Genomic DNA, 21,301 nt, shown 5'->3' with positions numbered 1-21,301 from the left:
ATGGCGGACAGCCAGGTAGACCAGGTAGCAGGTATTTGTATGGAACTTGTATGGCACATGAACCCCACAGACGTCGTATCCAGCACCAAATCTAACACACACATCGTTACACATAAATAGAGAAATAGAATGAGGACGGTCTTTTCTCACTCTTTAGGGCTCTTTAGACACACCAGGGACATATAAGTTGAAAAGCCATGAAAAAGTGTCAAACTTGTGGCTCTTTCTGTAACTGTTGCATGTTTTTTTTTCTGTAAATATAATGTTGCTCAGTGTTAGAGCGGGTTGTCCTTGAATCAGAGAATTCGATCTCTAGCTCTGCTAGTCTATGTCAATGTGTCATTGGACAAGACACTTAATTGCTCCTGTAGGCTGTTCCTGAGGTTTATGAAGGTGGGTATGAATTGTGGCACCTTGCATGGTAGCCCCTGCCATCAGTGTATGAATGGGTGTGAATTGGTGAATGACATGTAGTGAAAAAAGTGCTTTGAGTGGTCCAAAGACTAGAAAGCGTCAAACATGTCTATTTACCATTTACCATATAAAACGTTTCCAAAATGAAGATCTAGAAGTGTGAAGGCCAATAAACCCTAACAGAACAATGAAACCAGCAGTGTTATAGTCTATTATTCACATGAAGTCGTAAATATGTCCTCAGGGCTTCAGCCTTTGTGTTTCTCATACAGTACAGTACATAGAGGTTATGCATCTTAATGTGCTGCTGGAAGTGGTTCCTAAATGACAGCTCTGCCATCAATGCAGTTTAGTAAAGCAGTTTGTGCTGAGACAGTGTTTTTTGTGATATTTAGGACATCCCTGTTGTGTGTCTCTCTGTCTTTGTCTCTGAGTTTCCACTAGCCACTGCTGCTCTGCATGTTATCAGAGTTTGACCGACATTTTCATTAATCATATCATCTGTGACATGAAATAATTTCTCAGATTCTATGACCAACATTTCTGAAATTGGAACTCAGACTTTTTTTCCTCTGAATACTATATATATATATTACAGTAATTGTCTGAGTCATATCTGCTGTTAGTTCTCCTCAAAGTTAACACCCCTGTTAGTTGTCATTTTGTCAACCCACACCCCATGCACTAATGATAATGAGGAGTCTGTCTCTGTGAGAAGGCCATTGGATTTTTAATATTTTCAGCTCTCAGAGCAGAGTGGCATGACTCTAGTTTCCCCGGCTACACCCACAGGGTTGGTATTTAAGTCAGTTCCTCCTACCAGGCTTCATCAGTCTGCTGCAGAGAGAATAACAAGAGACGATCATCCAGCCATATGAAACAGCACTACTGAGTGCACTGCAGCCTGCAGAGAAACATGTCTGTGATAACTTCAGCCACATTCTCTATTCTCCTGCTTATTATCTCATCGGTAAGTTTTCTTTAAACAAACAAATATTCTTTGTGAAATGAAAAGTCATTTGGGGATAAACTCATTTTAAGATTGAGGTATTGTGCTAATTTGGAAATCTTAAAGGAGATGTACATTTTAATCAGCATGTAAGCCATGAGATTAGGGGGCAGTCATTCATCATAAATAACTGAACCTCTGAGGATAAAGTTAAGAATGTTGCATTTGGGTAGAGATGTAAGGACCTTCTGCTGATTCTGGCAATCAAAAGTATTTTTCTTTAGCATTTACCTCTGTTGCTGTCATTTTTTCTTCCTCTAAACCTGCTCCCTCTCTGCTGGGCTGGAGCTGAACAGTGGGAAGGAAACAAAACATGGAAAATACTTGCTGGGCCATGTAATCTCAGTCTGTTGGTGCCATCTTGTGGCATTGTGTGCAGTATGGGGGGAAAACAGCCCCTGTTTTCAGAAGCCTCTACTACATTTGCTGTAACAAACTTTATATGTCAAATATTTTGAAATATTCATACTTATTCTATTTTATGGTATATTTAGGTTATTGTAGAGAATAAATTTGTTTGCCATGGTATCAGTAAGCACTTCTTCTACCTTTGCAGTTATTTTGCATAAACTATGAAGGCTATACATCTTTAGCTCTTCAGGTTTGCTTTATGTTATGCTTATAAGACAATTTGTCATTGGCTTAACAAAGTGGTTTTAGATGCCGAGTGGTGAAACAGCTGAAGTCCTTGCTTGTTCTCCCAAACCATAGGAGTGGCAGAAAATTATCATATGTGTTGGAAGGTTGCGGAAAGTAATCACACCATGTAAAGGAGGATTGCAGCCCATGTGAGCATGGTAAAATACAGTCTGTTACATTGTGGTCACAACAGCCTTTGTTTGAAATGAGCTAAATTAAAAGAATGTTGATAAACCTTTGTCTGATAAACAACCACTTCTCAGGTGTTTCATACTGTACTTTCTCTGGTGTCAAAAACATTTACCCATTTTGCTCTGTTTCCATGTATCCATTTTCCCCACTATATTATGCTGCTACTAGACTTAGTCATTTTATTCTGTGGTTTGTGTCTTTGTTGCAGACTGTGGCCCACGACTTTTCCCAGCCCTGTGTCTGCTCTGCAGACCCCACCCTGCCCGGTGGGCACCAGTCTGGTCCTTGATGGCTGGGGCTGCTGTAAGGTGTGTGCCAGGCAGCTGGGGGAGCCCTGCTCCCTGCAAGAACCCTGCGACCATCACAAGGAGCTCTACTGTGACAACACTCCGCTGAGTGGCACTGAGACTGGCATCTGCATGGGTAATACATTATCCTTAAAACAGACTACCAACATCTGTATTTGCAGCCATACTAGTGAAACATATAACATTCAAGAAGTGATCTCTAGTGCAACTTACGCTGGCATTTAGATGATCGAATGTCATTGTGCTAAGGATCATTCTAAACTGCAGAACCTAGTAGTGTAAGAAGAAGGGATTAGGCCACAGAAACTATAGATGTTAGCTGTGTCCAGTTTGATATAGCTCTCAGTGCAAGAATGTTGGCCATCCTCCTATCAGCATCTCTCAAAGCTCTTTTTGAACAAGCTATCAACTGCCTAATGAACCATTGACCTAAGAAAGTTAGAATATGAATATTGTGTAATTTCATGGTTTGTGCCGGAGACGTATCGCCAGCATTTCAGGTTCTGGTAGAAGAGAAATCAAACTGGCGACAGATCTGAAAACCCATTTTAAATGCTGGTAAACTTTCCTTGATGTGTCTTGTTTTGATGACCTGTTTGATTTGGTTGTTTTAAAACAGCTGAAAAATTCACACCGTTGACAGTATCCTCAGTCTTGGGATGGGGTTAACCATTTGGCCTATTCCCTTGCACAAAGTGAACCTGAGCCGTGAGCTGAGGGTGAGGTAGGAGTGCATCCTGCGCTGCCTATGGACACCTCATTTTGGGAAAGGCTGGGCTGGTAGGCGTGTTTGGGTCGACACTAATGCATAACAGTTTCGGTTTATATGGATTAAAGCTGTGGTAAAGGCCCTGTGTCAGTTTATGTCAGGGTTACCAAAACAAATCCAAAGAGACCAGGGGTCAAATTTTTTGTCTTAAAGCTTTTGTGCATAAAAGATAATCAGTCATTGGCCTATCATGCAGAAAGCCAAGGCACTTTGGAGATGTTCCAAAGGACCTTAAAATCTCTCCTTCCTTGCCATGCGTATTGCACTTAGTTGGACAGGGACATGCAAGAGGGTCTTCTGTGGTAATGTTGACTGCCAGGGAGGCTGTACAAGTGAGTACAGGTTAAGTCCGAAAGAGCTGGTCTTTGGACATACTGTACCTAGCCTTTGGCAGTGCTTAAGGATGAGTAGATGGATTTAGAGCCGCCGAAGAATTTGATTGATTGTGTAAAAATTGTGTAATTGTGGGTACAGAGTGACAGAGATGAGCTCTATAGAAAACAACAGAGAAGCAGAATTGCTTGTCGACAGAGATGGAGTAAAATGCTTCTGGTGTGAACAGACTACATTTGACCTAAACTGTATGATTTAGACCCATCAGATAGTCTTAAGTGACTTCTGTTCCCCAAGTGGTCCAGAGGGAAAAAGCTGTTTGTATTGTTTTGAATGTATCCTGTAAGAGTGACTGTGCTACCTGTTTTCTGTCTGCCTATAGCTCAGGAGGGTCAGACATGTGACCTCGGGGGCGTGATTTACCGCACTGGGGAAGCATTTCAGCCCAGCTGTAAGCACCAATGTGTGTGCATGAACGGAGAGATCGGCTGTGTACCGATGTGTGCCAGTGACGTCCAGCTGCCCTCCCCTGACTGCCCGTACCCACACCCAATCCAGATCCCTGGGAAATGCTGTGAGGAGTGGGTGTGTGACCACTCGCCTCAGGACCACCACTACCAGTCAGTGATGGCCGGTCAGTGTCACCTCTGTCACATCAAATGCTCGTAGTTTGATTCTTTTTTTTTTACTCAGTCACGATTCAGCTGATGTGTTACACTGATTGACTGCTTTAGTTATTACACTAATAGCTTTGATAAGTTGGTCCTTCTTGGCAATGTGTGCACTTAATCTATTTCTTTAGTTCCCTCAATTTAATAATTTCAGGTATGATATGGGAAAATCTTTATTAATACCCAAGAGGGAAGTTCAGCACTACAGCAGCATAAGAACCAGACCATAGAGTTAAATAACAAATGATACAGATAGAAACAAGTCTACAGTCACCCTAGGGCTCTGTTGGGCTGTGCATGTCAAATGTTAAGAATATCAAAGAGGTAGTAGAAGTATTAAGAAAATTAAATTTCTGACCTGGTTATAGCACAAAAATGAAATTAGAGGGAAACACAGAAGAATGTTTGCACCAGACTGCATGGTAATTCATCCAACTCCCGTTGAGATATTTCAGTCTGGACCACAAATGTCAACCTACTGGTGGGGGCTAGATAGGCACAATGTTCCAATTCTATATAATGGCTCTTGAGATATTCAGTCTTGCTCAAAGTGGTTGACCAATCAGCATGGCCAAAAATACTGTAATTCGACCCTTTGACATGGTCCTGATTAGGTCACTGTGTTAGCTGGAGGCAGAAACAAATCACGTCTGAGTAACTTAGTGAACTCAAGTTACACATCAAAAATGTCTTAGTTGTTGAGTGCTAGAATCAATATCAGATACATTTGAGATGCTAAATTGTTTGTCTAGGCTTATTTATTTATTGGTAGAAATCTGTGCTTAAACTGGACTTCTCTGAAACCACATCTGCTGCAGGTTTAATTTTAACTTCATAAGCAGTGATCTCCACAGGAGTTTAGAAGTCTTGAGGACACAGCAACAAGGTTAAAACGTAGCCAAGTAACACTTGCGGTACCCGGCCTTTAGTGACTGTATATATAGAGAGAAACTTGACCTTTCTTTAGCCTTTATGAAAAAATAACCCAACAAAACTTGCTAGCTAGCGTTAACAAATGTGTTCAAAGAATTAGTCTGCTTCCACCTACACTCCACCCACAAAGTACGTCATCATTTTTACTAACAGAAAAGGGTCTATGCAGATAAATAAATTAGGGTTGACACCGAAAATGAAATGCCATTTAAAAAACAATGAGTGACAGAATGTTGTTTGTTGTCCATGATAGCAAGGGATTAACAATGGTGGACAGCAAGCAACCATTATTGCTTGTTATTGCTTTGATTGCCTGTCAAAAGGAGCACAGGTTCAACTGAACTGCAGACAGGCTGTTTTAACTTCCCAAAGCAAGTGTGTCAGAGAACCTCAACACCATGTGGGAGTATCAGTGGGAGTAGGCATATCTGTGGCTTACCGGCATGCACTGGGTCAATATGTTTATATTTTATGTGTGTTAGTGCACTCGTATTGGTAAATGGTAAAGGGTAAATTACATTACATTACAGTCATTTAGCAGACGCTTTTATCCAAAGCGACTTACAGGAAGTGTATTCAACATAGGTATTCAAGAGAACTACTAGTCACCAGAAGTCATAAGTGCATCTCCTTTCTTAAACAAGCATCTAAAAGCATAAACCTGAGCAAAAGTATAGTGCAGAAGCAAATTACTACGAAAACAATAATTGCAACAAACTAATACGAATACAATAGGTGCTACAAACTAATACGAATAGGATAAGTGCAATAAACGAATACAATAAGTGCAACAACTAATACGAATGCAATAAGTGCTACGAGGAAGGCTCAGGGTAGTACTTCTTGAAGAGGTGAGTTTTCAGCCTGCGCCGAAAGATGGGCAGCGGGTAAATGGACTTGTACTTTACTGACTACTCAAAGCGCGGTAATGACAGGGGCTACCATGCAAGGTGCCACCTGCCCATCAGGATCTATCTAATCATTCACACCCATTCATACACCGATGGCACAGCCTTCTGGAGTAATTTGGGGTTAAGTGTCTTGCAAAAGGGCACATCGACATGGATGGGAGGAGCCGTGGATTGATCCTCCGATCTTCATATCTGGTGTTGTTGTATTCAGCAGTATTTCCACTGATTTTAAGAATTCTATATTGGTGCATTATTGGCAATTATAAATGCATGCCATTACACAGTGTGTAACATTATTGAGTTTCCAACCCTTGACAGTGATGTCATGACTCTATCAAAGACTCTGAAATATGTAGGTAGTCTCCATGACTTCACCCATATAGTTTCTGATGAGCTGTGAAGCTCAAAGTGGTTGGCTCCGGCCGTCAGTGATGACACAGCCTAACTCCAAACATCATTCAGTGTAAGATTGTTAATTAATAAACAACTGGTCGTTATTTTTTTCAGTATGATTTCAATTCCACCAATGAACCACCTTTTCCTTTTATCTTAAAAACCTTTTTCGCAGCACATTTGTCCCACATTTGTCTTTTCAATTTGTCCGACGATTATTTGTTTCTGTGACTTCTACATTACTAGCAGGCTCTTGGCCTTGGACTGAGCATTAATTAACAACTGTCGTTATGTTTTCCAGTTAATCAGTAACCCTGCTTCTGGCATCAAAATTGTCACCTTTAATCGTAAAATTGTAAATACAATTATATACGATTGTCACTTAATTATGCCTTGTAAGGGATTACATTCTTTTGAAATTTATAACATTTTTACAACTCTAGAAATCTAAACTTGATCTTAAAAACTACATCTACACCAAAACTACATCTGCTGCTGGTTAAAGTAAACTTCAGAAGCAGTGATCTCCACAGGAGTTTTTAAGTCTACAGGACACAGCGACCGGGTTAAGATGTAACCACCTGTGCAGTTAAAACTGTAACTTCTGAGGACACATTAATGGGGTTTAAGTGATCATGTGTCCTTGACCTTGTTTATGGGACCTAACTTTTGTTGCATATGTTGCATATTGTAAATTGTTCCTTTCTTTGTTTTAATGAAAACAACCCTCTTATTTGAATTCACCTGTGACTCCTCATGACTGCCAGCTAGGTTCTTCACTGTCATCCTTTTGTAAAATAAATAATACCACCCGCCACTTTTTTTAAATCACTTACCTCTGCCCATATCTCTTTCTCCACCCTCATTACTTTTCATGCAGGAGCCTCTCAGATCCATCCCTTGCCCTCTTCAAATCCTGCCTCAGTCATCAGACAAGTGTCTCCCCCGCAAGCAGAGAGCTCCAGAGATAACTGTATAGTCCAGACCACAGAGTGGAGTGAGTGCTCAGCCACCTGCGACATGGCCGTCTCATCTCGCATCACCAACGACAACCATCGCTGCCAGCTGGAGAGGCAGACCAGGATCTGCATGGTCCGACCCTGCAACAGCCAGCAGGAAAAAGAAATCACGGTCAGTGTGTTTCCCTTTTAATAATGTTATAATAATTGCTTTTCTATTTCAAGACTTTTTTCAATATTTCAGTCTTCCCCTCCAATTTTATGTCCCCCAAACCCTAACCCTGGATTCCCCATCCATTGCTCTACACTTTTCATGGTTGGTTAGCTTCGAGTCACGTATCAATACATTACGTCAGTGTCCAGGTAACATGTTGTTTTAAGTTGATCTTAATCATCTGGTTACCGTTTTGTACACATGACATCTATTGCACTGCTGGCCATCCTGGGATTACTCTCCCTGAGGTTTTTTTCTTCTTTTTCCCCAGTTTAAATTTTTTTTGGGGGGGGATTTTTCCTGTTCCAATCTGAGGGTCCTGGTATGAGAGGATTTCGTTTGCTGAACAGATTGTAAAACCCTCTCAGACAAATTTGTGGTTTTGGGCTATACTAATTAATTGAATTATCTTAGAAAATACCCAAATATATTTATAAATGTTTTTTTTCCTCGAGGCTACAGCCAATTTGACCCCTTTTCACCCCCCTGGGACACATTATGACAGAGTAATACTTTTAAACAGTGAATATCAAACAATACTCTCAGCACACAAGCCTACAGTACTGTGTTGCTTATAGCTGTGTTGCTTATAGCTACTATATAACTGTTTTGCTCTAGTGAGATCCAATCCAGCTCGGTGCAAACTGAGATGAATAGATACGAGATGCTGCTTGAAAATCGCCAGTTATTGTTTGTGAATGTGTGTGTGACGGCATGGTTGGGTTTGGACCCCAGAGCAGAGACAGGACACCAGTGTATATATACAACAAAGAGTTTATTAACAAAATTATCAAAAAAACACGAAGGGGGCAGTGGAGGCAGGAGGCTGGCTGGCTTGCAACAAACATACCGGTCTAGACGAGCGAACACATGGAAGCACCATAGCAAACAAAAAGGGGAGGTAGAGAGACTCACTGAAACCTGCCAACACAAAAAGCACGAATGAGAACAAGATCCCCAAAAAACCACACAAAGGCAACACTATATGATCTAGATGTCAGCTCTACCGAAAGGAAACAGAATTATCTGGCACTGAGGTGGAGTTGAAGCCAAGCTTATGTAGTCTAAGGCTGATGACTTGATTGAGAACCGGTGTGTCTGATCAACAGCCAGCCACGCCCTCCTGCCACACATACCCTGCAGGAACGGGGACTCAGGAGTCCTCGTGCCTGACCGCCAGAGAGGATCCGTCAGCCCGGCCGTCCCCAGGACCACTGACCACCAACTTGGGAACTGGAGGGACATCCACTCGGACCACCGGCTCGGGAACTGGGTGGCTGTGCAGCTTGGGGAACCAACCTCTCTTTCTGCCCTGCCTCCTTTCTGGTTTGGCTGACTGGAGGCCCTCCAAAAACTAGGCGGGTTCCAAGGAACGCGTTAGGGGCCTGGGCAGGCTGAGGTGCAGGCTGAGGTGCAGGCTGAGGAGCAGGCTGAGGAGCAGGCTGAGGAGCATGTGGAGCTTGAGCGTTGACTGGAGCAGTCAGTGTAGAAAGGCCAGTGGAAACTTGGTCTAGACGACTGTCGAGCTGCGACAGATTGGAGGCTAAGTTGTGGAAAGTGTCCATGATACTTCTGAACATCTCCTCATGCTGTCCAACACGGGTTCCTTGCAAAGACAAGGCCTGCTTCAGCTCAGCAGTCTCTGCGGGGTCCATTTGGGCCAGATAATTCTGTGACGGCCTGGTTGGGTTTGGACCTAAAGCATTTAAAAGAGAATTGGCCTATTTTGTGTAATCCCCAGACATGTTTGTAGCCCTTTTATCAGTGAAGTATTTCTGAAAGTCACATGATCCTGCCCGTGACCACTTGGGGGTTTCCCGGACCACTTACTTAGCTATGTTTTTTTTTTCTTTTACGCAAAATATGATCTTTAAACTCGTTGATGCAATCCACTTTCGCGACTAGAAGGGACTCTTTTAAATTAATTGAATCGATAAAGATGCCAAGGACGTGCGTCCGGACCTATGGTTTCTCATCTGTCAGCGAAATGATGAGGGAGCGGAGACAAAGTTTCATTTTAAGCATCTAGGAGCCTGAAACTATCCTGTTGAGTTTAGAAAGACAGCTGGTTGCTGCATTAGGTCCTGTGTGGCGACAATGGTAACTGATGATGTAGTAGAAGCTGCAACGTTTTCCAGGAATTGAAGGAGAGCATTGGTGGTGTGGATAGAACTAACCCGTGTCTGCAGGGCAGGGATGACAGGGTTGTCTGCGTTAGAGGGGCCAGGAGTTGCTGCTGGAGAAAGAGTACTAGAGCGTTATGCTGAGCCTGATTTCGTCGCCCTTTTTCGCCCAGGTGCGGGCACCAGGGAGGGATCGATTGGATTGCAGCTAACTGTTGGACTTACTGCTCGTGGAGGAAGACCTGATCCTGGTAGAACAATGCGATTCTAGCAGAACCAGAGGGCTTCTTGATCGTCTCAGGGGGAGCCGCTGCACAGCCCTAGGCAAGTGCTCCTGTGCCCACTGCCCGGCTGAGCACCAATATAAATCCTGATTTTCCCCGAAAAGGATCATAGGATCATCCAACATTGTCTCAGTTACCAACAAAGTGTTGTTAAAAAGGGTAAGGAAACTTTTATCCATTTGCAGCTGATTGTGCTGCACTGACAACTGACAGCAGCCGAGAGGAGAACATTTTTAAAGTTTGACTAAAACGATGTGATTGCCTTAAGGAAACCGTGGCAGAATCTGGTTGGTTAACTTTAAGGTGAAAACCCACAATCGTTAGATAGAGTAGTTACAGGGAGATAGAGAGATTATGAGAGATTATGAATGAAAAGGAGTGTAAAGAGAGTCTTCCTGACTGAACTTCCGCTAAGCTTCATTTAAATGCATTAGACCAAGACTTTTGCGGTTACAGAAGCAATCCAGAGTTCACATTATAACATAGGAAATTTGATAATTATCAACAGCTGAGTTTTTACCAGATGAGTCACCATCTAGGCCTGGATTGGGTTGAATTTTCCCTGAAATCAGCATCAACAGAATAATAAAACACATAGTTAGGAGAGCTGCAAGAGTTGAAAGGAGAAGGTGTACTTTATGGTCAGTAACATTAATGCATAAAACAGAGGAGCTGACGAGATTGTTCCAATATGTATTTCACTGGAGTTAAAACATAACCTTGTAAGATTTCATGTGACGAATACATTGATTGATTGAAGAAGTCATGTGCTCCAGTTTTTTGGTCAGTGACTTTCTAATGTTAGTATTGTTTTTTTTTTGTTTTTTTACATGTTAGCAACGGTACCAACTGGCTTTTGGAAGTTTTCGAGCTAGTTTGGAAGGTTTTAACAACCAGGCTTCATTCAGCCCACCTTAGTTCTATCTATGTTCCACCTCCTTGCCCATTTTTGGATTAGCCGTGAGTCAGGCTGTATGGTCACTGCCAAAATGGCGGAGCTGGTGCCAACCACTTCAAGCTTAATTTTGTCTCTTCAAAAACCTATGACGTCACAGACACTACGGTCATATTTTATACGGACTACTATCTATCTTAACTAAGATTGCAGCCAAGTATAACATCAAGTTTGCTAAAAAACAAGATTAAAACAAGTATAATAAATAAATAACCACACAGTAAAGAATAATAAATAAGTAAAAATCGTTAAAATAAACAAAAACTGAAATGTTATATAAACAGAGAATAATTGTTAGTATTGCACAGTGGGTTGCACAGATTATTTATATTGCATGGTGGATTTATATAGTCAGTTTTTCAGGATGTGTGGTCTACTGGGAGCAGAGTTGGTTTTGCAGCCTGACAGCAGCAGGAAGGAAGGACCTGTGGTACCTCTCCTTCACACACCGGGGGTGAAGCAGCCGGTGGCTGAGGGAGCTGTACAGAGCTGCCAGAGTGTCCTGCATGGGGGGGAGGTGTTGTCCATCAGGGATGATAGCTTAGCCACCTGTCTCCCACCACTTCCACCATATCTAGTGGACATCCCAGGACACAGCTGGCCTTCCTGACAAGTTTGTTTAGTCTCATCCTGTCCATAGTCGAGATGCTGCTGCCCCAGCAGACCCCTCCATAGAAGATGGCTGATGCCACCACAGAGTCGAAAAAGGTCCTCAGGAGGGCTCCCTGCAGCTCTTTGGTTTTCCCTGAGTTGAACTGGAGGCGGTTCTGCTGGCACGTCCTATAAAGTCATGGTTCAGTTCTCTGTATTCCCCGTCATCACTGGCCGTGATGAGGCCGACAATTGAAGCGTCGTCAGAGAACTTTTGCAGTTGGCAGTTAGCAGAGTTGTGTGTGAAGTCTGAGGTGTAGAGGGTGAAGAGGAAGGGAGCCAGAACGGTTCCTTTTGGGGCCCCTGTGCTGCAGGACACCAGGTCGGATTTACATTGCTGTATCCTCACATACTGTGGATGTTGGTGAGGTAGTCCAGGATCCATTCAGTGAGGTGGTGGTCCACCCCTGTCTGCTCCAGCTTGTCCCTCAGAAGCATAGGCTGGATGGTGTTGAAGGCATTGAAGAAATGGAAGAACATGATTCTCACAGTGCTTCCAGCCTTTTTGAGGGAAGAGAAGCAGAGAAGAAGAGAAGGTAGATGACAGCGTCATGCCAGGTAGGTAGGCGAACTAAAGTGGGTCCATAGATGAGCTCAGCAGGGGGTGGAGGTGTACAAGGACCAGCCTCTTCATCGTCTACATCAGGTGCGATGTCAGCGCCACCGGCCTGTAGCTGTTGAGGTCCTTGGGTCGCGGGGTCTTTGGGACTGGTACCAAGCAGGATGTTTTCCACAGCTGTGGCACTCTCCCCAGCTTCCGGCTCAGGATGAATATTTGCTTCACCATCCCACACAGCTGATCTGCACAGGACTTTAGTAGCCTTAAGCTGATGCCATCTGGACCCGCAGCCTTTCTCACACTTGATTTTCTTCAGTTCTTTTTTCACCTGGTTTGTTGTGAGGGACATGTTGGAAGGAGGGAGCTGTGTGCTGTAGGTTGTTTGAGGGGGGTTGGGGTGCTGGTCAAGAAGTGCAGTGTATGAGGAGGGTGGAAGGGAGCAGAATTTTGTGGGGTTGTGAAGCTAAAATATATCAGAGTATTGTCTGCAACAAAATGGAAAATGGAAATTGATATCATATTTATGTAAAAGATGTCCCAATGGCAGCATTCACAAGCACTGAACCTCAAGACACTCCACAGCACAAACTGAATTGGCAGATCTGGAGATAACAATACCTTGAAAGAGGTGTGCCATTAATACTCACCGAGTTATTATGATGGTTGATTAGGATGTCATGGTCAACTGCCAGGACTTGGGTGTGTTGTGTTGCTTTTGCGGTGTTGTCTGTATTTCAGTGTTCCTTGTTCCTGGTTGGTTGGAGCTTGAGGCCATCAAGGAATTGGAGGCAGCTGGCTTCCAGTCTATAAGACTGGGCTTATTTTTGCCTGGCACACCTTGTGCTATGTTGGACGTTAGATTTGCTGTATACTTTATTTTACCATTACCTCATTTGACTTGGCCGTATGTTAGCCTGCCAGCATAATTTTTCAGATTTCACATTTTGATTACATTTGTTAAACTAATTTCAGTCTTTGTCGAATCAAATAGTCTTTATTTAGTTAATCACTTGCTTGTGCTTCCATTATTTCCTGTGGTCTTAGAGCAGGACCATAGCAGTCAATCATATAGCAAATGTTGCCCTTAGATCTACAGGCATTGAAATACGTTCAGCATCAGCAGTAGATCAATGCCAACTTTGGGAAGGACAGTTTCTGTGCTGTATTGCACAATAGGCCTACATCACTACAGCCACAACTAATATGACCAAGTACATTGACTTAATGATGATGCTGACATATCATTTACTGATTATCGTCTCTGTGCCACAGAAGGGAAAGAAATGTGTCCGGACTACAAAGGCCCACAAAGGGATGCGTATTGAGCTCTCAGGCTGCTCCAGCACCAGGATGTACAACCCAAAATTCTGCGGAGTGTGCAGAGACAATCGCTGCTGCACGCCACACACCACCATAACAGCCGAGGTGGAGTTTAACTGTCCAGAGGGAGAAGTCTTCACGAAGAAGATGATGTTCATCAAAACCTGCTCCTGCCATCATGACTGTCCACAAGATAATGACATCTTCCTGGCGTCTAGCACTCGGAGGATGGTTGGAGACTATGATAATTATATTTGATGGGAGGGTTACGCATACACCAATTCACGCATACACCCAACTCTAACCTTACCAATTACAACTACACGCATTAAAGTAATGGGCTTGACACATTTTATTGCCGGATTATTGTTTGTTTTGAGTCAAGTGAAAAAAAAAGTTGTCATAAAGCAATGTTGGTCTGGAAAACATCCACTGACAAGCGAATAAATTGGAAGATGGGTGTTAAACATGAACCGTAATTTAACAAAGCTAACCCCTAATCCAGCCCTTATTTATGAAAAATAGAATCAGGAGAACATACATTCCTGGCAAAACAATGTTCACACAAACCCACACAATATTATCTAGAAAACCAAACAAAGAAAAGCGACAGCTGTCCCTTGCTATCCTGCCGGCTAATCAAGAAAAGTTTAGAGATTAAGGTGAAAAAGATTTCCTTTCCTTTCCTTTTGTTTAATATTTGTTTAGATGATGTTAAAATGCAGCTCTATATACATCCCCAGACTTTATGACCAGTCTGCCAGAGCAGCTCCTGGTGCTGTACCCTGGTACCCAGGGTTTCGGGTTCAAGAAATCAAAAAAAACAACTGCCAGGTCAATTCAACAGTTAAACAGATTAACTTGTGTAACAAAATCATATATGCTCAAAAGTCCACTTTCTAGTTTTCCGTAACATTCCACTTGATAACAGGTGGTTGTACATCTGTGAGATCATAACACCTCTGTTGAAAAATGTTGTGCTTGACATCAGTGGACAGCTAGAGAAAGATCAAAGCAAATATTCCAAGCCAGTGGTTACCATTTCCAAATATATGTAACCACCTGTTACAATGTGACTTAGATCCCACACTTAGGCCACATACTGAGCCAGCTGCAGCCGTTGATGAAGGCTGTAAGAAATGGTTAAAACCTGAGAAAAGCTATGGACATTTGAGTTTAGATTATTTTGGAACAAATACTACTCTTAAGATAAAATATGTATTTCCATGCTAAGAGATGAATATATTTTCACCAACAACAGAATAAAATACAATGCAGCCATGCTTCTATGACACACAGTAGAAGTCAGCATGTCAAATGAGCAGACATGGTTGCATTTACAGATACTCAAATATTCATGAGTAAACGAAAGCCAAGAGCTTGATTTTCATAGTTTTGTCTGTAATGTTGCGATGTTGCAAGTCATAAAGCTCCGGGAATCCAGTAACAGTCACCACAATGAAAAAAACACTAATAACGCTCAAAAGTGCTCTGTCCCAACTGGGCTCAACCGTCTATGATAGTACAGTGACATTACAGCTTTACAGACTTGTGGACATGAGTCACATGATTTGGACTCGACTTGACAAAACTAAATAAGACTTGCAACTCGATTTGGATGACTCGTGACCTAAATTGGACATAACCCTTTTCACGTGAAACTAATTGATAACTTCCCCAAGCCCTAGACTCAAAATGTATCTTATTTAAAAAGTGTGCCAAGATCAATTTATTTCCCTTCATTTTTAAATAAAAAGAAAACATATTAATTCCCATCAAATTGACACTTAATTCACCTAATCCACTTAGTTTGAACTAACTGACAGCATCCAATCAGGTTGCAGGAGAGAATCATTAAAAACGAATGTTACACCACAGAGCTGCTATTAGAAAAAAGTGATACCAATGATAATTTTGGTCACTTACAAAAATGATGCAGTGGACAAAAAATGTATAAATAAAATTGCAGTATGCAACACGTGGGTCAAAAATTAGAGGCAGAGATGCAAATGGAATTACACTTGGTGAAGAGTGCCTTATAACTTATTTAGGACTCAAAACTCAAAGTTAAAGACTTTGAGGGCTTGCCTGTCTTGACATAGGACTTGACTAAGGACTTGCCTGTCTTACATAGGACTTGACTAAGGGCTTGCCTGTCTTGACTGAGAAGTTGAATCAGGATTTGCCTTTCTCGACTTGGGACTTGACTGTAGACTTGCCTGTCTTGACTTTGGACTTTACTAGGAATAAATTGTCTTTACTTGGGACTGGAGTACACAGACTCGACCTTGTTGGGCCTTGCAAAACAATTACTTGCGTCCACCTCTGTAGTTTCATGCAAGATGTGATTGGCTGCATTGAAATAAGTTCTCAATCCATGCAAATGGAAGGCATGACAAATGCATGCAAAAGTAGGGAACGCCATCATGAAACCAAAAAATATAAAATATAAATTGGTTCAAATCTTTTTTCTCAAAAGAAATCACAGGACGAGTTCTTCACAGAGCAGATATGTATGACGTCACAGACAACAAAGCTATTAAACAACTGTTGGACTTTGATATTATATCAATCATTTAATCTTTAATTTTAACATTGACGTGCCTCCTTAGAGGCTGGAGGTGGATTGCTGACTGCTGATCAGTCTAGTTCAGAGTCCTTCATTATGTTTGGTATTTAAGACTTTACACTTAGTTTTCTATTCTTACATTATGGTCTGAAAACCTATGGAGGAAAGAAAAACCATAACGTGACTAAATAATTTCTGTTACTATTATTTACTGTATATTTAAAAAAAAGGATGGACAAATATATTTGAAAGATGTTGTGTAAATACTGTAAGACTGTGTACAGTTTTGTACTATAATTTATGTCACTTGTTAAACACTGTTAGAGTTCTGTAACTGTATCATATTGTTTTGTTTTAGTCACTGTAAGAACCTGACTAAGATAGGAATGAGTTATTCTATGTTGCACTTTTGCTTCTGGTCCAATAAACAGTCTATTTTTATAGATGCACTCTAAAAAAGTTTCTTTACGGTGCAACTACCATAATGTATTTTTACAGTATCTTACTGTATACTGGATTACAGCATGTAACAGTAGGATAACTGAGTTTTACAGTCATTTTACATTATAAACCAGAATGTTACCGTTTATTTACAAAGGGTATTAAAACCCGCTACTTTTGCATTTAATTCCCCACAAATAAAAAAAAAGACAAGAATGCACATTCAGAACATTATTGTTGCAGTTTATTACAGGTATTCAAGACAAATAATAAAGAGACCTTTGTATGACATCTCAAAATGTACAATGTAATGGATGTTAAGAAGAATAAAAATAATAAAATAATAAAATCATTCATGCCTGGCTTAATTGAACCATACCTTTACTCTATGCTGCTGTAAGCCTGCAAATTTCCCCGCTGCGGGACTAATAAAGGATTATCTTATCTTATCTTATCTAACCTCAGACGCTGAATTAAAATGGCATCAACATTGTATCACTGAATGAAAATAGCATTAATAGTGAAACATTTACAACAGTGTAATATAACTGCATAACAGTCTAGCTTGATAAGATAAAATAAGATAATCCTTTATTAGTCCCGCAGTGGGGAAATTTGCAGGATTACAGCAGCAGAGAGGTTAGTGCAAACAACAGACATAGTAAAAAAAAACAAGATCAAAACAAGTATTATAAATAAGTATTCACACAGTAAAGAATAATAAATAAGTCAAAAAAACTTTAAAAATCCACAATAACTAAAAATATTATATATACAGACAGAATAATTATTGTATTGCACAGTGGATTGCACAGATTTTTGATATTGCACAGGTAAAAAATTATAAAAAAAATTATAATATTAAACAGACTTATGGAGGGAGAAAATTGTTAACATAAGTATGAAGGGAGAGGAAAGGGGCCAGAGCAAAAAACTATGTTGAGGGAGAGACAGAAAATAGTTATAATTAATGAAAGCATCATTCAGCCTGCTTTTTAAGCAGTTGGTAAAGGAATATAAGCTGTAGTTGAAGTTCCTGAGTCAGTAGCTTAAGTAGAAAAAGGCAGTACTTTTCCCTAGAAATTCAAAAATTGAAAAGAGTGTAGCACTGAAATAATAGTCTTATGATTGCTAGTAAAATCATTGAAAGGAAAATCCTCCAAGGTAGAAGTAGTTTCAAAATCGGATAATGAAAGCAGCAGTGATTAAAATATTTAAGTTACTACTTCAACTACTTCAAACACTTCAATTACTAGTATTGCTATCACCTCAGTCTTTTGGATTCCTTTAGTACTTGAATGAAAACTTAAAATACTTTGGTGAAGGGGGTTACTCGAGTGTTTGTTAAGGTGCTCCACGTGGTATGTAGGGTGTGCAATGATGTTCAAGGATACTAAAATGAATGTTATAAGCGTTTAGTGTGCTGTTTTACTGGAGCTCTAGCATGCACATAATAAAGAGATCATAGTGATTAGACAGATGTGAACTACCTAGATGAAGTCCCACTCAAAGTCCAACAAGTTATTTAACAGTGTGGCAACATGCGCGTTGACACTTGCTGGCCTTTTCTGAACCACTTTACTGGTCCTTTTCGAGATAACCTTTCCACGGGTGGCCTTGCTACGTCGTTCCGGATTTATACAGAGGAACCGTCTTTAAAAAGTAAAAGAAAGGAAGGTATAATTACAGGTATAAACAAAGAACTGTGCTGACAAGTCCAGTGACACATAAACAACCAAATTAGTTTATACAAATTAAGACAAATGACAAAAGTGGACGATAGCAAGCTGGTATGTAGCGTGTGTGTCTTTCTATTTTTGTGAGGTGATCAGTGCCAATATGGAGCTGGAACTCCTCCTCCGGAAGTTATTTTAACCATCAGCAGCACCACATACAATACTACTGAGCTTGGTAAATAACATGCATCATTCACGGCAGTAATAGCTACCTTTGAATTAATTCCAGGGTTTTGCAGGTCTCTTTCTTGATACTGGAGGTTGAAAATATAGAACAGTGCAAACGGTGCAGCAAGTCCCAACCCAAAGATTGGCTGAATGCCCTCACAGACCGGGTGTCCCTCAATACTGATCATCCATGGGCTGTTTTTCATGGGCTCAATTCCTATGAAATAAAGTTTTAAATTAGTATTGAGTATTTTCTACATTTTCCAGTACCATCTGACACCATTCTGATTGATGACCCCAATAATTATCATAAACAAGTAAAAAAACAAATTTTCATCATGAAATAAGTTAATATAAAATGTACATCAAAATACATACCGAGCAAAAGGAGCCGAAGACTGGCTGGTAGAGTGAAGCTTCTCTCAACATCAGCGCATGTGGCACACACCTGAAAAGTTAAGAGAAAGACAGTAGAACAAAACTAGAAAATTTCGCAAGAAATTTTGACTGTGTGGCTGCTACTGCCCGAAGACGTTGCATATATTAACAGTTCTGAGACAGCTGTATCAATGGGGTTCATTTAGGGTTAGTTTGGGGTTGATCAATTAGGAAGGTTGACCGCTCTCCTCGCCCGTCGCCCCCCTCCACGGCGCGCTCGCCTCCCTCGCCCATTAAACATGAGACCAGCATTAGAGATTAGACTGCGGCTCGTCTCCAGCGTGCTTTAAAGGACAAACGCACTCCTTCAGCCGCTCCGACAACAAAACAAAGTTGTTCCAACTCCACTCGGCATCCACCAGAACTCCAGCTCAAACAAATCCCGAGCCGCTTCCCGCATCGTCACGTGGGCCAACCACGCCGTCGGTGATGAGAAGGCACCTCCTCCTCCTGGGCCGCAGCCATCATCAGGGCCGCAGCCAGCACCATCAACCCCCCTTAGAGGGGGCCAGGTCGTATTCCCCCCTGTGCCTGGTCCCTCGGTGTCTGATCTCTCCAGGATAATCACATCCTTCTTTTCATCCTCGTGTTCGCAGGCTGCACTAAATCCCCATGCACATACACATCCTTTCATCCCATCATCCATTCCTCTACCCTTCTTCAGCCATAAACCATTACATGGCGCCCTAGCTTTCTCCCTCTACCGCAACACCATCTGTTCCACCCATCCAGATCGAAGACCAGAGCTGGATAATAATAATAATAATAATAATAATAATAATAATAATAATAATAATAACTTTATTTATATAGCACCTTTTAAAAACAAGGTTTACAAAGTGCTTAGACAGACAAGCCAGCAAAACAGTGCATAAGAAACAAAATGAAATAACAAGTGACAATCAAATAAACAAACAAACAAATAAAATAAATAAAATAAATAAAATAAATAAAATAAATAAAATAAATAAAATAAATAAAATAAATAAATAAAATAAAGTGATATTGGTAAAATATAGTAAACAAATATAAGATAAAAATACCAAGACCAAATGAAAATGAAACGATAAAACAACGACATCACATAAAAGCCAATCTGTAAAAATGTGTTTTAAGAAGTGATTTAAAAGAGATTACTGATTCTGCAAGCCTTATCTCCTCCGGCAGGTCATTCCAAAGCCGAGGGGCCCTTATGGCAAAAGCACGGTCGCCTTTGGTTTTCAGTCTTGACTTTGGAACAGCCAGAAGGGCCCCACCTGAGGATCTAAGGCTGCGAGCTGGCTCATACGTGGTCAACATTTCTCCTATGTACGTATGTCGGGGCCAGACCCAGACGTGCTTTAAAAATGATCAGCAAAATCTTAAAATCAATTCTAAAATGAACAGGGAGCCAGTGAAGAGAAGCCAGGATTGGGGTGATGTCGTCTGTTACAACCAGTAAGAAGCCTAGCTGCGGAGTTCTGAACCAGTTGGAGGTGAGAGAGTGACTTGTGGTTAATGCCAGAGAGGAGGGAGTTACAGTAGTCCAGTCTTGAAAAGACAAATGCATGAAGGTCTGGGGGAGTGAGAATAGGTTTTATTTTGGCGATGGTTCTGATCTGGAGGAAACAGGACTGGACTACTTTTGTGATGTGGGGTCTGAAAGTGAAGTCGGAATCAAATAGAACTCCTAAGTTCCTTGCCGTGGATTTTATATTTAAAGACAGAGGACCAAGTGCATTTACAATAGGAGTGATGGGGTTTGGGGGACTAAATAAAATGATCTCAGATTTCGAATTATTTAGTTGAAGAAAGTTTTGAGCCATCCAACAGTTGATATCCTTAAGACAGTCTATAATAGCAGCTAGGCTTCTTGGGTCGGCGGGTTTCAGTGGAAGGTATATCTGTAGCGTGTATCTGGGGGGTGGGTGGTCATGTGGAGGATGCTGCTGCTTTAATAGTATTTTATTATTATTCAATTATACCGGTATATTATATTATATAGATAGAACAAGATATTTACAGTTGGTTTATTAAAAATGCTTTTCAGTAAAAGTCAATAACAATAACAATAACTCCAATAACAAATGATAATTTTATTCAAAATGTATTTATTCAAAATGCTTGAGTCAACAATTCCTGTAATGAATGAACAGCACAATGAAAGAAATAATGTCGCATCTTAACATCCTTCACTTAACAAGTTAACAATAACTCTGAACTCGAAATAACACTCACTTAGCCTCAGTAATGAACAAAATAAAGTCTGTTTTGTAGGGCTATTGGGGGGGGGGGGGGAATTAACCAATGAGCTGATTTACAATCATTGAAAA

The 21,301-nt window shown here is 41.0% G+C and overlaps 1 protein-coding gene and 1 long non-coding RNA gene across 2 annotated transcripts; one reads left to right on the top strand and one right to left on the bottom strand.

Moving 5' to 3' along the window:
* On the top strand, positions 1-13,895 carry LOC129097686 (CCN family member 2-like). Its single transcript, XM_054606595.1, is given in 6 exon segments — positions 1-15; positions 2,463-2,500; positions 2,502-2,677; positions 4,047-4,298; positions 7,498-7,703; positions 13,590-13,895. Coding segments are annotated over 6 exon segments (993 nt in total).
* A 4,076-nt stretch (positions 13,896-17,971) lies between these two features.
* LOC129097752 (uncharacterized) lies at positions 17,972-19,385 on the bottom strand. The gene is made up of 3 exons (XR_008531523.1): positions 18,930-19,385; positions 18,596-18,768; positions 17,972-18,300 (listed from the first exon to the last, which is right to left on the bottom strand). It is a non-coding gene; the product is annotated as an uncharacterized LOC129097752 (long non-coding RNA).
* Between the last annotated feature and the right edge of the window lie 1,916 nt (positions 19,386-21,301).

Source organism: Anoplopoma fimbria, chromosome 10 (genome assembly GCF_027596085.1).
Source record: "Anoplopoma fimbria isolate UVic2021 breed Golden Eagle Sablefish chromosome 10, Afim_UVic_2022, whole genome shotgun sequence".
In the NCBI taxonomy this organism is placed as follows: domain Eukaryota; kingdom Metazoa; phylum Chordata; class Actinopteri; order Perciformes; family Anoplopomatidae; genus Anoplopoma; species Anoplopoma fimbria.
The sequence above is the reverse complement of the archived record's forward strand: the minus strand, read 5'-3'. Positions and strand labels throughout refer to the sequence as shown.